The 14,992-nt window shown below is 37.2% G+C and overlaps 1 protein-coding gene across 1 annotated transcript in view; it reads left to right on the plus strand.

Moving 5' to 3' along the window:
* The first annotated feature begins 238 nt into the window (after positions 1 to 238).
* The window catches only part of TNKS (tankyrase), a 202,611-nt gene continuing 187,857 nt past the window's right edge, over positions 239 to 14,992 (plus strand). Inside the window, exon 1 of the mRNA XM_028087573.2 lies at positions 239 to 936. Coding sequence (XP_027943374.1) covers positions 264 to 936 — 673 coding nt within the window. The 5' untranslated portion in view covers positions 239 to 263. The remainder of the gene's footprint in view (positions 937 to 14,992) is intronic.

Genomic DNA, 14,992 nt, shown 5'->3' on the forward strand with positions numbered 1-14,992 from the left:
CATTTAGGGAGTAGTCAGTTCCAACTTTCAAATCTCCGCAGCCTGCCCGCCAAGGCGTCACAAAGCCCGCCCCTCGGTCACGAAGCCACGCCCCCTTCCATGGCTGTTCTCTGAGCTGCCAATACTTCCCTCCTTCTCTTTGGCCCCTCCCACTCCGCCTAGCATCATTTCCTGTGCGCTGGACGCTAATTGGTCTAGCGATCGGAAGTGAGGGCGGGCGGTGGGGGCCGTTGCCGCAGTGACAGTGCTGGGGGAGTCCGAAGATGGCGGCGTCGCGTCGCTCTCAGCATCATCACCACCATCATCAACAACAGCTCCAGTCCGCCCCAGGGGCTTCGGCGCCGCCGCCACCACCTCCCCCCCCACTCAGCCCCGGCCTGGCGCCGGGGACCACCCCAGCCTCCCCAACGGCGGGTGGCCTGGCCCCCTTCTCCCCGCGGCACGGCCTAGCGCTGCCGGAGGGGGATGGCAGTCGGGATCCGCCCGACAGGCCTCGATCCCCGGACCCGGTTGACAGTACCAGCTGTTGCAGTACCACCAGCACAATCTGTACCGTCGCCGCCGCCGCTCCCGTGGCCCCGGCGGTTTCCGCTTCATCTGCCGTCGGGGTCACTCCCAACCCAGCCGGCGGTGGCAGTAACAATTCACCGTCGTCCTCTTCTTCCCCGACTTCTTCCTCATCTTCCTCTCCATCCTCCCCTGGATCGAGCTTGGCGGAGAGCCCAGAGGCGGCAGGAGTTAGCACCACAGCAACATTGGGGCCTGGGGCAGCGGGACCTGGGCCAGGGGTCCCAGCAGTGAGCGGGGCCCTACGGGAACTGTTGGAGGCCTGTCGCAATGGGGACGTGTCCCGGGTAAAGAGGCTGGTGGACGCGGCAAACGTGAATGCTAAGGACATGGCCGGCCGGAAGTCTTCTCCCCTGCACTTCGCTGCAGGTCAGAGACTTTTGTTTATTAAGGGGTTTGGTCTTGGGGACTGGGGTCCGGGTAAGGATAGAAAACAAGTTAATGATGGAATAGAATGGGGGCGTGGTTATGGTTCTTCAACACCTCACCGGAAGACTAGAGGTTCCTTTCTTTAGGAGAATGCCTGGATGACGGGGGCGTGGTAGGGGGATGTGTGAATCCATTCTTTTTTTAGTGTTTGCATAGTGATACTTGCACTCGTTTCCAAACTCCCTTAGTGGTAGTCTCCGGATATGGGTATACTTAAAACTTTTTCAGTTCCGAGTGTGAAGGAATAAAGTTAGATTTGGGCAGTCTTAAGAGTTTTGTCATTTGTTTGGTAGTTTATTTCGTTTTTACAACAAGAGTATGTCCCATGAGAACAGTCTAGACCAAAAGAAGTTTGACTCAACAAGTGTTTACGGATGTATCGTAATCTTACTAAGCCAATGAAAGACAAATGAAATTTGTGAAACTTTTCCCCTTTCTCAAGGAGCTTACAGTCTAATTGGGTAGATTAAAATATGTCTATATGAAACAACTGGAGAAGAGTATTTGGATGCATTACGTGATGGTAGAAAGAAATAAAGGCTTTGAAGTCCTGGACACTTCTATTTGTTACTTGTTTACCTTATCTCGATTGCCTCAGTTTTCTTGGCAAAAATGATATGCTAAGTTTGTGTGAGGACTTAGTGAGAAGCATCTGGCACATTGGTTCTCCCAAAAAACATGCTAGTTCCTAAGTCCTGGACCACATACTTTTTGTCTTTTTTTTTTTTTTTGATCAAGTAGTTGACCATTGTCTTTTAAAAACACATAATTTACTTTTATAAAATACAGTATTTAAAAGCATTTTAAAAAGGACTGTAATGTCACTGCTCAGATATCTACTATTATATTCTAAAAAATAAAGGTATAAGGTTATATAAATTAGAAACTACATGAAAAAGTATATGTTATATATGCATTATAAAATTCATACAGGATAGAAATACAAAATGAAAAAGCAACACACACCCACAAACATCAAAGATAACACATTAAATACCTTCTGTTAAGTTTCTTTCTATGTTGCTAATACATATCACTCTTAATTTGTTCTATTTATGGTAAAAGATGTGTTAAGAACTTATATGTATTATTTGTTTTTACCCCAACTTGAAAGATAGTGTTACCCTCATTTTACAGATGACAGAAACAAAGCTCATACTGTTTAAAAAAGTCCAAATTTACACAGAAAGTCGTGGAACCTGGATTTGAACTCAGTTTGATTTTAGAGCTTGTGAAATCAAGCTTAAACTAATAAAACTTGTACCTGGGTTAAGGTCACTTTTCATTTTGTGAGTAGTTGTGATGGAGAGTTTCTGCTTTTGCAGTGTTTTGGGGAAAGAAGTAACTGGGGGCATAAACTCCCAAGAGTAGCATTCACACATTTTTATTGTAGCCTATACTTAGAAATTTATTTTACATCGTCTCACACAGAAACTAAACCAAAAGTTTCAGGAAATAATACTTTCCCTTATCACATGTGTTGTCTTATATTTTATATCCTATTCCATTCATTTCTTTACAACTGCTGTTTGTGGTTCATTAATGGGTCAGGAGCAGCAATATGAGAAACACAGGAAGTCAATATTAGATTACGGGATCCATTCTTGATGTATAGATACTTACTAGATAGTATACATACTATTAGGAATTTAGTGAATTGAATCATAAACGGGCTTCCATATAACTAGGTATTTGCTCAAGGGTGTTGCTTATTTTAGATGAAGTAGCATTTCTTTTTCTTTGGGTCACATGAAAGGTCTGATATAATGAATCAACTAAGGTTTTCTTTTGCATACTTTATTCCAAATTGGACTATTTTAATAGCACATGTCACAAATCTTTTTTTTTTTTTTTAAGATTTTATTTATTTATTTGTCAGAAAGATAGAGAGCACAAGTAGGCAGAGCGGCAGGCAGAAGGAGAGAGAGAAGCAGGCTTCCCGCTGAGCAGGGAGCCTAATGTGGGACTCTGATCCCACGACCCTGGGATCATGACCTGAGCGGAAGGCAGCTGCTTAACCGACTGAGCCACCCAGGCGCCCCCACATGTCACAGATCTTGTCATTCCTCACCATACTGCATTATAAATAATCATTAACGGATAGTTATATTTATTTCTACGATAATGTACTTATTTAGGTTTAGTCACACATAAAATATTGCTTGTCTCCCAAATAACTTCTTCCTGTTTGCCACAATAGTTAACTTTTTATTCTGTTTTAGAGTTTTATGTGTGCGGAGATAAGTTACCAGACAGTAAAACACAGTCCTGTAATGTTGTAATTTTGAGAACCTGACTTTGAACTGTTTTTTTTTTTAAGAAATAAATTTTTTAGTTGTGGAAATCGTAAAAACAGTGAAACTCTACATGGTATAAAAATGTAACACTCTGTAGTTATTTTATCATACTTTCATGTTTGTGTGCATAGCACAACAAATTGGTTAAATCTGGTCTTCTCTGTGTAGGTTGAGTAGTTAGCAGTAATTCTCAGTTGACTTAGTCGGTTAGAATGTGAGTAATGGGATTGTCATGGAAAAGCTGTTTTAAAAGAGGAAACTGGAACAATCCCTTGGATGGAAAAGTTTAGAAATTGTAATTCATTTGTTCCACAAATGTTCTGTTACTTGTCATAGGTCACATGTTAAATACTGACACAATTTTGATGTGGCAGATAGTCTTTGCCCTTATGGAGCTTACAGTCTAATAGGGAAGACTAAACAAGAACAGCAGTAATAACAGAACCCCACAAAGTTAGTAACCTGGAGTTACTGTAATACACCGTGGTGGAGGGGCAATAGGAAGTCTTATCCTGGTTTTGAGCTTTTAAGGACGTCTTTCTAGATAGATAGGGATTTAAAGGATGAGTCCAATCTAGCCAAGCAAAGATTGGAGAGAAAGAATGTTAATGCCTAAATTTCCATTTAGAAATGAGCTTACAGTTCCAGAGAATAAATGAAACCATTTTAAAGATCTCAGAAGTGGTGTGAAGTCATATTTAAATCCTTATGCCTTTTAAAAATATTACAGTTCTTTCCAGCAGCAGAATTAAGAATTTTTTCTATCCCATTTTCGACTGTGATAATTATTTGTTTCAAATATGGCTTAGAGACAATAACGGAATCATTCTACCCACATTTAGAAACATAATCTCCAGTTTCCATTGTTGATGCAGATTCTCAAACTGCTATTTCTAATGCCTTCTTAAGATGGCCGTATCAAAAGGACCCAGTCTTTTATTGTTGACTAGAGTTTATATAAGACTTTCTCTTCTACAGATAAGATCCTTGACCCTGGTTTTCTATTGTTCAAAGGACAGCAGTCAAAGCTTTATAAATAGTATCAATTTAGAGTGGTATTATCTTTTAAGTTTGGTTCCCAGTAGTGACATATTTTTGTCACAAGGCAGTATGTACTCATGAGATCTCTTTTTAAAGAAAAGTTTAGATGAGGTCTTTTTTTAAAAAGTCTTTAGCAAAGCATTGAATTCCAAGATTTCATGGTACTTTCTTTAAATTGATGAAATTTTGAAATAGGCTTCCTAAGTAGTTACTTAACATAAGATTAGGATATGTAAAATGAGGCACTTCAGTATCAAAACCAGTAAAATATGTATGACAGTTTTATCCTTTCTTTTGACTCAGATGGTGTCTACGACAACACACATTTAACCATGTAAAGGTTGCCTAAGTCATTCCTGACTCTTCTGATTTTTCAGCTTGACCATGCTTATCTTTTTTTTTCTTCCCCACTGTACAAATGAAGTTCCTATACCTGAAAAAAGGACACAACACCGTCCTCTAAACCCATCGGTGGCTAAGAAAACAGAGTGCTTCAGTCCTGGAGTGGGAATCTTTTTGTACTTAACATTGTCTGGCAAGCTCCTTGATTATACTTTCAAGCAAATGCCCTGCCTTGGGGTTAAGAAGGCTCTAATTTGGTGAAAGGAACTAGCTTATAAATGTCTTCCCAGTTTTTCTTTTTTTAGTCTTTTCTTAAAATCTTGTGCTTTAAGATACCTTTTAAAACAGAAGTTACACAGAACTTTTAGTTAGAAAGGTGTGCTAAGTTTCTCTTGTACTTTAATGATACCACTCTTTGGAGGCAAATGATTTAAAGAACAAAATAGGTATTTATAAGATATTATGTGAAAGTTGGTAACAACAAAACTGGTCAACATAGAGGCGTGTTTGCATAAATTAAAATACTGTATAATTTCTCTTACATATCTGTTTGTATATTCCTCTATCCATCTCTTTTTTTTTCTTTTTGAGCATGTCAGTGCTCAAATTGCAAGCATCTGTGCAGCTTCCCCTAACAACGCCAGTGTATGCATGTTATTATCTAGAGTTCAGTGTTTGTTTACAGATTTGTCTTCTTTTAGTGTAAAATGTGTACAAATCTTATTTGTACATTCATTGAGTTTTGACAGATGTGAACTCCTGTGCAACTCAAACCCTTACAGAAAGGCATCCTAACCTCAGAAAGTTTCCTCATGCCCGTTTCCTAAGTCCCTGTCCCAGATACAAACACTGTTCTGACTTTCTGTCCACTCTAGATTACGAGTTGCCTGTTTTAGAAGTTCATATAAATGGAATTATATAATGTTTACTCTTTTTCTGTAAGGTTTATTTTGCTCAGTGAATGTTTTTGATGTTGTAACATGTATCAGTAGCTCCTTTTCACTGCTGGGTAGTATGTCATTATGTAAATGTGCTACAGTTGGTTTATCCCTTCTCCTATTGATGAACTTTTAGGTTATTTCCAGTTTTGAGCTATTATGAATAAAGTTGCTGTGAACATTCCTGTAAATTTTTTTTTTGTGGATGTAGATTTTCTTTCTCTTGAGCAAATACCTAGTATTGAAATTGTTGGGGCTTAGGGTAGGTAAATATTCAGGTTTGTAAGAAACTTCCCGACCTTTTCCCAAAGTGAATGTGCCATTTTACGTTCCCATTAACAATATATGAGAGTTCTACTCACCATTTCATGTTCTCAGATGTTTCAGTTTTAACCATTCTAGTGGGAATATGTGGTATCTCATGGTGATTTTATTTTGCCTGACGTCTAATGTTGAAGACCTTTTCATGTGTTTAGTTACTATTTATATATCTTTTATGAAGTTTTGTCTTTTTTTTAAATTGGATAAAGTTTACTTTTATTGGGCTGATCTTTTTATCGTTGAGTTCTAGGAGTCCTTTGTTAGCTACACATTATACATGTTGTGCTGATCCATTATTAATAGGTCCTTTGAACAGAAGTTTTAAATTTAAATTTATTTTATTAAATTTATGTCATTTATATATTTATTTTATAGTTATTATTTCCTGTAACCTATGACCTGGATAAGAACTTTGACCTGTTCCCAAGTAACAAAAATATGTTTCTTACTAAAAGCTTTATGGTTTTAGCATTTACATTAGGGTTTGTGATCAATCTTATGTTTATTTTTAAGTTTCTGTGAGCTTGATGGTTTTTTTGTTTTGTTTTTTTTAATGTGTGGCTATCCAGTTTTTTTTTTTTTTTTAGCGCCATTTCTTAAAGAGGTTTCTTTTCTCTATTGGATTGCTTTTTCTCCATTGTTAAAAATCAGATGTTTGTATAAGTGGGGGTCTATATCCAGACTTTTCATTCTGTCTTATTGATCTATTTGTCTGTTTTTATGTCGGAATTACATTGCCTGGGTAACTATAGCTTTGTAGTTAGTTTTGAAGTTGATAGTGTGAATGTTCTTGGCTCCGCTTTTTCAAGATGCTTTGGACTTTCTAGGTCTGTTGAATTTTCACTGAAATTTTAGAATCAGATTGTCAGTTTTTACAGCATGGCATGCTAAGCTGATAATTGGGATTATGTTGAATCTGTAGGTCAATTTGGGAAAAATTGACATCTTAACAATATTGAGTCTTCCGGTCTATGAACATTATTTAGGCCTTTATTTTCTCTCAGTAATTTTCATAAATTCTAGTGTGGGAGTCTTTCATGAGATTTTTTTATTCCAAATTTTTTAAAATGTATATTAAAGCTAGTGTAATGGATTTTGAAAATTTTTTTATTTTTCAGTTGTTTGCTAATATGATCAATTTCTATATTAACCGTGTATCCTGTGACTGAGAAAATTATTATTTCCAATAGTCCTTATGTAGATTCCTTAGGATTTTATTAAAGAATCATATCTTCAAATAGAGGTAGTTATGACTTTATTTGTTCTTGGTAGTGTTGAATAAAAGTGATGAGGGTAGACATCTTTGTCTTATTCCAACTCTCAGGGGGAATATGTTCAATATTTCACCATTAAGTTTTTCATAGCTGTCCTTTATTAGATAGAGGAGGATCTCTTTTGTTTCTAGTTTGTTGAGTGGGTTTATCATAAAAAGGTGTTGAATTTTATCAGATGCCTTTTCTGCATATATCGAGATAACCATGGGGGCTTTCTCCTTTATTCTTTTAATATATTACATTACATTGATTTATGAATGTTAAGTCAACCTTGCATTCTTGGGATAGACACTATTTGGTCATGATGTGTATTATCCTTTTTATATATTCCTAGATTTTATTTGCTAATGTTCTGTTAAAGATTTTTGCTTAGATCCAAGTTTATGAGAAATATTGGTCTGTAATTTTCTTTTTTCTTTTTTTTTGTTATGTCTTTGTCAGGTTTTTGGCATTAGGGTTATACTAATAAAGTGTATTTGAAGTGATTATTTCTCTTTATTCTGAATGAGTTTTTGGAGAATTGCCATCATTCTCCTTAAATATTTGGTAGAATCCTCCAGTGAAACTAACTAAATCATAGTTTTCTTTGTGGGAAGATTTTTGATACTGAATTTAATTTCTTTAATAGGTACATGGCTAAGAAATTGTCTCAGTTATTATCCCTCAATTTTGGTGAGTTATATTTTTCAAGGAATTTGTTTATTTTATCTAAGTTGTTAAATTTGCATAAATGTGTTTATAACATTCTGTTTTATTATTGTTATATTGTCTCTAAGAGCTAATGAGATAAACTCCTTTATTATTTTTCATACTGATAGGCTGTGTTTTCTTTGATTAGACTAGCCGCTTTCCAGGGTGTTTATCAGTTCTGTTGATCTTTTCAAAGTACCAACTTTTAGCTTTGTTAATTTTGTCCATCGTTTGTTCCCTTAATTATTTCCTTCTTTCTACTTGTTTTGAGTTTACTGTATTAGTTGCTTATTGCTGTTTATGAAACTATCCCAAACCTTAAGAGCTTAAAGTAACAAACATTTATTATTTCACAGTTGCTTTGGGTCAAGATTCCAGGTGTGGGTCAGCAGTCTGGGCATGACTTAGCCATGTCCTCTGGCTCCGGATCTCTCATTTGACTGCCAATCAAAATATGGGCTGGGGCTATGGTCTTATCTGAAGGCTTGATGGAGGGCAGAATCTGCTTCCAAACTGTTCATGTGATTGTTAGCAAGATTTAGTTCCTTGCAGGTTGTTGGACTGAGGTCTTCCTCAGTTCCATAGAGCAGCTCACAACATGACGTTTGACTTCTTTCAGAGCCAGCAAGTGAGAGATCAAAAGTGGACAAGGAAGATGGAAGCTAGAGTCTTTTTAAAATGTAATATTGCAAGTATTGTCTCATCAACTTTTGTAGTATTCTTTTAGCTAGGAGGGAATCAGTAGACCAGCCTGCATTAAAAGGGAGAGGATCACACAAGGGCATATATAATGGGAGATGGGGATCATTGGGAGCCATCCTAGTAACTGTCTTGCACGTTTACTTTGTTTTTCTCTTATAAATTTCATTTAGTTTTAGTTCTACAAATATACGTGTGATAGATAGTCCCCAAAGATGACTACCATATATTCCTCCTCTTTATGTATATGTTTACTATATCACTTACCAAAAGGTGGAACCTTTTCCCTTCCCCCTGTATTTGAGCTTGTTTTGTGATTTGCTAGGATGAATGGAATGTGGCAGAAGTTTTGCTGTGTAACACCTGAGCATTCAGAGATTTTAAGTGTTCCCTTTCATGCGTTGGGAACTTTCTTGGAACCCAGCCACCATGTTTTGAGAAGGACCATGGAGAAGAGAAGTAAGGCTCGTGGCTTTCAGCCAGTACCCACTGCCAGCTGAGTGAGTGAACCAACTTGGATATTCCAGCCTCATCAAGCCTCCAGATGACTGAGTTTAGTTAACTCATAGTATCATCAGAATAATAAGTAGTAGTTGTTATTTTAAGCCATAGATTTTGGAATAGTTTGTTAAATAGCAATAGATACCTTAAATCATTATTTATGGCTACAATTCTAGGCTTTGTGCCCTATATGGTCTCTGTTTCAATTGTTTTGACTACTCAGCTCTGCTTTTGTGCCATGAAAGTATCCATAGACAATACATAAATGAATGGGTGTGGTTTGTTCCAATAAAGCATTATTTATAAAAGCAAGTGGTGGCCATATTTGGCACATGAGTTGTAGTTTGCTGATCCCTATCACAAGGCATTGACTGGGGTATTTTTTTTTTAAGATTTTACTTATTTATTTGACGGAGAGAGACACAGCGAGAGAGGGAACACAAGCAGGGGGAGTGGGAGAGGGAGAAGCAGGCTTCCCGCGGAGCAGGGAGTCTAATGTGGGGCTGTATGCCAGGACCCTGGGACCATGACCTGAGCCGAAGGCAGACGCTCAACGACGGAGCCACCCAGGCACCCTGACTGACTGAGATATTTTTATTCTCTGGGGTATTTTTTTCCCTTTTGTTTTCCTTCTTGTTTGGTTTTTATTTTTGAAATGATTTTTTTTTAACTCTTTTCTGAGTTCTGTCATCCTATTTTTAATTTAGATATATGCTACTCTTTCATATCGTGTGTCATTTTCATGTTGGCTTTTAGCTAGTATTGAAATAGTAGATCATAAATTTGTGAGTGTTTTCTTCTGGTATGCATTGTCTGTAGGGATGTTATTCTCAAACTCTTGTTATTAAAAACTTTGCATGGGATTTCACCTCAGTTTTTTTCCATTGCTCATTTTTATAGAAATTAATAAATAATATCAAGGATAAATATAGAGGTCTGAGATGTTGAGGGTGACTCCCTTTTCTTCTCATGTTGGACATGCAAGTCTGATCTAGGATAGATGAAGTCTCTATAAGGTTCATCTCTTAGACTAGTAGTATTTAAATTATGAAATATCACCATTTTACATCTCAGCTTATATAGCCTCTGTACCACTTTCTAGGAGCGTTAACTAGAGACATTTTGTTAAGGGCCTTTTTAAAATAAGATGCTTTCCTCATAGTCTATTTACATAGATTTACATAGAAGTTTTGTCTACTCTTCTGTCTTTTCTTTCCCCTGGGGCATCCCCTTCCTTCCCGAGGAACTGTGTAGATCACAGCTACCTGTTCATTCTTTCCAGCCCTGAAGTGATTCTTTGGCAGTTAAAAGGGGAAAGAAATATATCTGGGAGATAGAAGGCATGTCATTAAGGGCCAAGTTGTGAGCATGCATATGTTTAAAAATGGGATCTTAAGCTTAGATCTCAGGAGGAGAAACGATCAAGGAATGTAACTGATGCTAAGAAAATATATTATATTGTAGTGCTAGGTTTTGGCAAGGAATAAACATCATCATGAGTCTTATGATGAGTTGCAGGTAAAAACACTAGACTAGCTTGTTCTTGAATGTCTTTAATAGCCTTCTTTTGCTTCACAACAAAGAAATCTTTTGGGTGGTTCACTGTAAAATATGTAGTAGATAGAATTGAAGAGATCAGTGTCTCTTAAATTCTTATTTTTCCCACATGTCAAGGTCCTTAAAGTTACTTTGACTTATGTTTATTCCTCTGATAGAAATACTCAGAAAGGTGGGATGTAGCCTTGATCGTGGGATTTCCATTAAAGCTTAGGTACTTGGGATAGTTTTGAAGGTCATTTTCTAAAAATCATTTTTTGAGTAATTGAGAAAAGGTAGGAGTTTTTGGTTTTGCGTGCTTGCTGGGTTTTCCTTTTAAGGCTTCATCAGACATCCAAGATTGCTTTTCCCTACAGTGAGTTGCTGGGTTCTTTGTCAAGTGGAAACTTGTTTTGCCTGTTTGTTCAGGTATCTGTGTATAGAATTAAAACTGTGAGCTTAAGTCCTCCCCCCTACCCCCCCACCTTTTGGAGTTTGTCAGCTCCCTATTCAATTTAAACTAGTGTACTTTCTAATTGTAGAAAAAGAGAAAAAGTGATATAAAGTTTCCTCTCTCTTTTTTGCCTTTTTAGTGTAACAAAAAGTACACGAATGGTTGGTGGTAGCTGTTTTTTTGTTTGTTTGGACTTGCAACTTTTTTCTTACATGGTAGATTTTTTAAAAAGTGAAGAGGCATTTGGTAGTTGTAGATGATTTGTATTAACTACAAACTGCATTTACTGATTGACCAAAAATTCTTAAAGCTAAAGTCCCTGTATCATCAATTATAGTTTAAAAATAACCTAAATACCCAGTTATAATGCTTTTGAAAAGCTAGGGTATGCCCAGTTAATGCCTGATGCCCAGTTAATGCCGTTATAATGCTTTTGAAAAGCTAGGGTATGTATATGTATAACTAGACACCAAAAAGATCGGATGCCTTCATTCTGATATATTCGCCAACTGTGGAAACCATTTTGACATTCTCATCCATCTTGTTAATAGGATGTGCAGTTCTCCCTTTCCAAAAGCTCACGTTGTTCTCATGTTGACTGCTGACTTTTTTTAAAAGAAGAAATGACATGGGATTACAGTTGGTGAATAAATGAATACATTTTAGCTGTTTTTTTTCCCTAATATCTTGAGAAGAGATGCCAAGCTATGCTTTTCCTCTTTGTAGGAAAATATTCTTATTTGGAAAAAAACCTTTTGGATTTATATAAAAATTTGTAGCAAGTTATCAAAAACTTGGTTGCGCCTCCTCCCCCAAAATATCCAAAAATTTAACAGTAGGAAAGTATAATTGTTAGCCTTTTGGAATTTTATGAAAGCAGATAAATTTGAAGTATGTAATAAGAGCAGTTCAGTGTTTAATTAATTGAATTGCTCATAGTATGTGCTTTATAAATATTTGAGCAAGTGAATTTCTTTGTTAAGTTAATGCTTCTGATTTCTCATCTTCTTTCTGAAATGTGTAAATAATAATTCTCATATATTAGCCCAGTCCTTCGTCATCAAAGTGCTTTCACTGCTCTGTTGGCACATGTATGAATGAACTTAGTTTTGATATTGTTACTAAATAATAGTATAAAAACTAATAGAAGTAGTAACAATTGTCTGGGAATGACTTTTGTGCTTTTCCGGTGTAATTTTATTTAATCCTTACAGCAGCAACCACACAAGGTAGATTTTGGTTTTTTTATAGATGAAGAAATTGAGCCTCAGAGAGTTATGTCTTGTCCAAGGTCACAAAGCTGTTAAATGATGGAGCCAGATTTAAACCTACATCTGACTATCCTAAAAATCATTTGGCCCATGCTAACTCAACCAGAAAGTTGGTGGCAATGAGAAATAAAATCATTTGAGTCATTTTACAATTTGACAGTTGTTACTGCTTTTTTAAATTTGTTTTCTGAAAATAAAAGTAATTGTGCGGATTTTGGAAAGTACAGTAAAAAGTCCATTATCTTACTACCCTGAGGCAGCTCATATAGTCATTATGTCGTACTTCTGTCCAGTTCTTTTCCTAAGCATTTAAAATGGAGCAAAACTGGGCCGCCTGGGTGGCTCAGTTGGTTGAGCGTCTGACTCTTTCTCGACTCAGGTCCTGATCTCAGGGTTGTTGTGGGTTCAAGCCCCATGTTGGCTTTCATGCTGAGTGTGGAGCATACTTAAAAATAAAATTAAAAATAGCAAAATTGCATATAGATGCTTTCTTAAAACATTGTGACTAGGATTTGATTGAGACCATGCTTTGGGGAAGTAAAGTATTAGAACATTTGCAATTATTGGAATATTGGACTGTCTGACTTGTGGTCAGTTGCTTTATAAACATTAAAAGTGGGATTGGAAGTAATCTTTGAAAAACCTCATAATTAAATGGAAGAAGGATATTTTAGCAATTCCTTTCATTAAAAGACTGCTTAAGATTGTTTGAAAATCTTGAAGATAAAATGCTCTATGTTTTGATTCATAGGAGTAGTCAAGGAAAAAAAGACGCTTTGAATAAAGCATCTGGGAATCACAGTTTGAAAGTACTTAATGCCACTAAACATACACTTAAAAAGTGGTTCAGGTGGAGTTGTCCAGTTTTCCCAATACTCTTACACTGTGTGGGGGGAAATGCAAACTGGTGCAGCCACTGTAGAAAACAGTATGGAGGTTCCTGTTAAAAGTTAAACCTAGAACTACCTTATGAGCCAGCAATTGTACTAGTGGGTATTTACCCCAAATACACAAAAATACTGATTCGAAGGGACACATGCACCCCGATGTTTATAGCAGCATTATCTACAATAGCTAAATTATGTAGAGAGCCCAAACATCCATCAACTGATATGGATAAAGAAGATGTGGCATATATATAACGGGATATTACTTAGCCATCAAAAAGAATGAAATCTTGCCATTTGCAACAACGTGGATGGAGCCAGAGAGTATTACACTAAGTGAAATAGGTCAGTCAGAGAAAGACCATATGATTTCACTCCTAATGTGGAATTTAAGAAATGAAACAGATGAACATCTTTAAAAAAAAGGGGCAAACTAGGAAACAGACTCTTCACTATAGAGAACAAACTGAGGGTTACTGGAGGGGAGGGGAGTGAGGGATGGGCTAAATGGGTGATAGGTATTAAGGAGGGCACTTGTTGGGATGAGCACTGGGTGTTGTATGTAAGTGATGAATTACCAAATTCTACAACCTGGAACTAATATTACATTGTATGTTAACTAACTGGAATTTAAAAACGTGAAAAAAAAATACTACTGCAACCAATGGGGGTAAAAAAGAAAAGGTTAAAGTGGTAAATCTTACATGTATTTTACTACAATTAAACTTTTTTTTTTACAATTAAATATTTTTAAATGGAGGTATCTATCATACTGGCATTTTGGTCTTTCTGTTGTGCCAGAGAGCACTCATTCCTTTTTTTTTTAAATTTTTTATTGTTATGTTAATCACCATACATTACATCATTAGTTTTCGATGTAATGTTCCATGATTCCTTGTTTGTGCATAACACCCAGTGCTCCATGCAGAACGTGCCCTCTTTAATACCCATCACCAGGCTAACCCATCCTCCCACCCCCCCTCCCCTCTAGAAACCTGTTTGTTTTTCAGAGTCCATCGTCTCTCATGGTTTGTCTCCCCCTCCGACTTACTCCCCTTCATTCTTCCCCTCCTGCTATCTTCTTCTTTTTTTTTTTCTTAACATATATTGCATTATTTGTTTCAGAAGTACAGATCTGTGATTCAACAGTCTTGCCCAATTCACAGCGCTCACCATAGCACATACCCTCCCCACTGTCTATCAACCAACCACCCATCCGTCCCACCCCCCACCACTCCAGCAACCCTCAGTTTGTTTCATGAGGTTAAAAATTCCTCATATCAGCGAGGTCATATGATACATGTCTTTCTCTGATTGACTTATTTCACTCAGCATAACACCCTCCAGTTCCATCCACGTCGTTGCAAATGGCAAGATCTCATTCCTTTTTATGGCTGCATAATATTCCATTGTGTGTATAGACCATCTCTTCTTTATCCATTCATCTGTCAATGGACATCTTGGCTCTTTCCACAGTTTGGCTATTGTGGACATTGCTGCTATAAACATCGGGGTGCATGTACCCCTTCGGATCCCTACATTTGTATCTTTGGGGTATATACCCAGTAGTGCAATTGCTGGATCGTATGGTAGCTCTATTTTCAACTGTTTGAGGAACCTCCGTACTGTTTTCCAGAGGGGTTGCACCAGCTTGCATTCCCACCAACAGTGTAGGAGGGTTCCCCTTTCTCCACATCCCCGCCAACATCTGTCTTTTCCTGACTTGTTAATTTTAGCCATTCTGA

Source organism: Eumetopias jubatus, unplaced genomic scaffold (genome assembly GCF_037043125.1).
Source record: "Eumetopias jubatus isolate StellerSeaLion01/CBP00866 unplaced genomic scaffold, mEumJub1_p1.0 scaffold_2, whole genome shotgun sequence".
NCBI classification, from domain to species: Eukaryota; Metazoa; Chordata; class Mammalia; order Carnivora; family Otariidae; genus Eumetopias; species Eumetopias jubatus.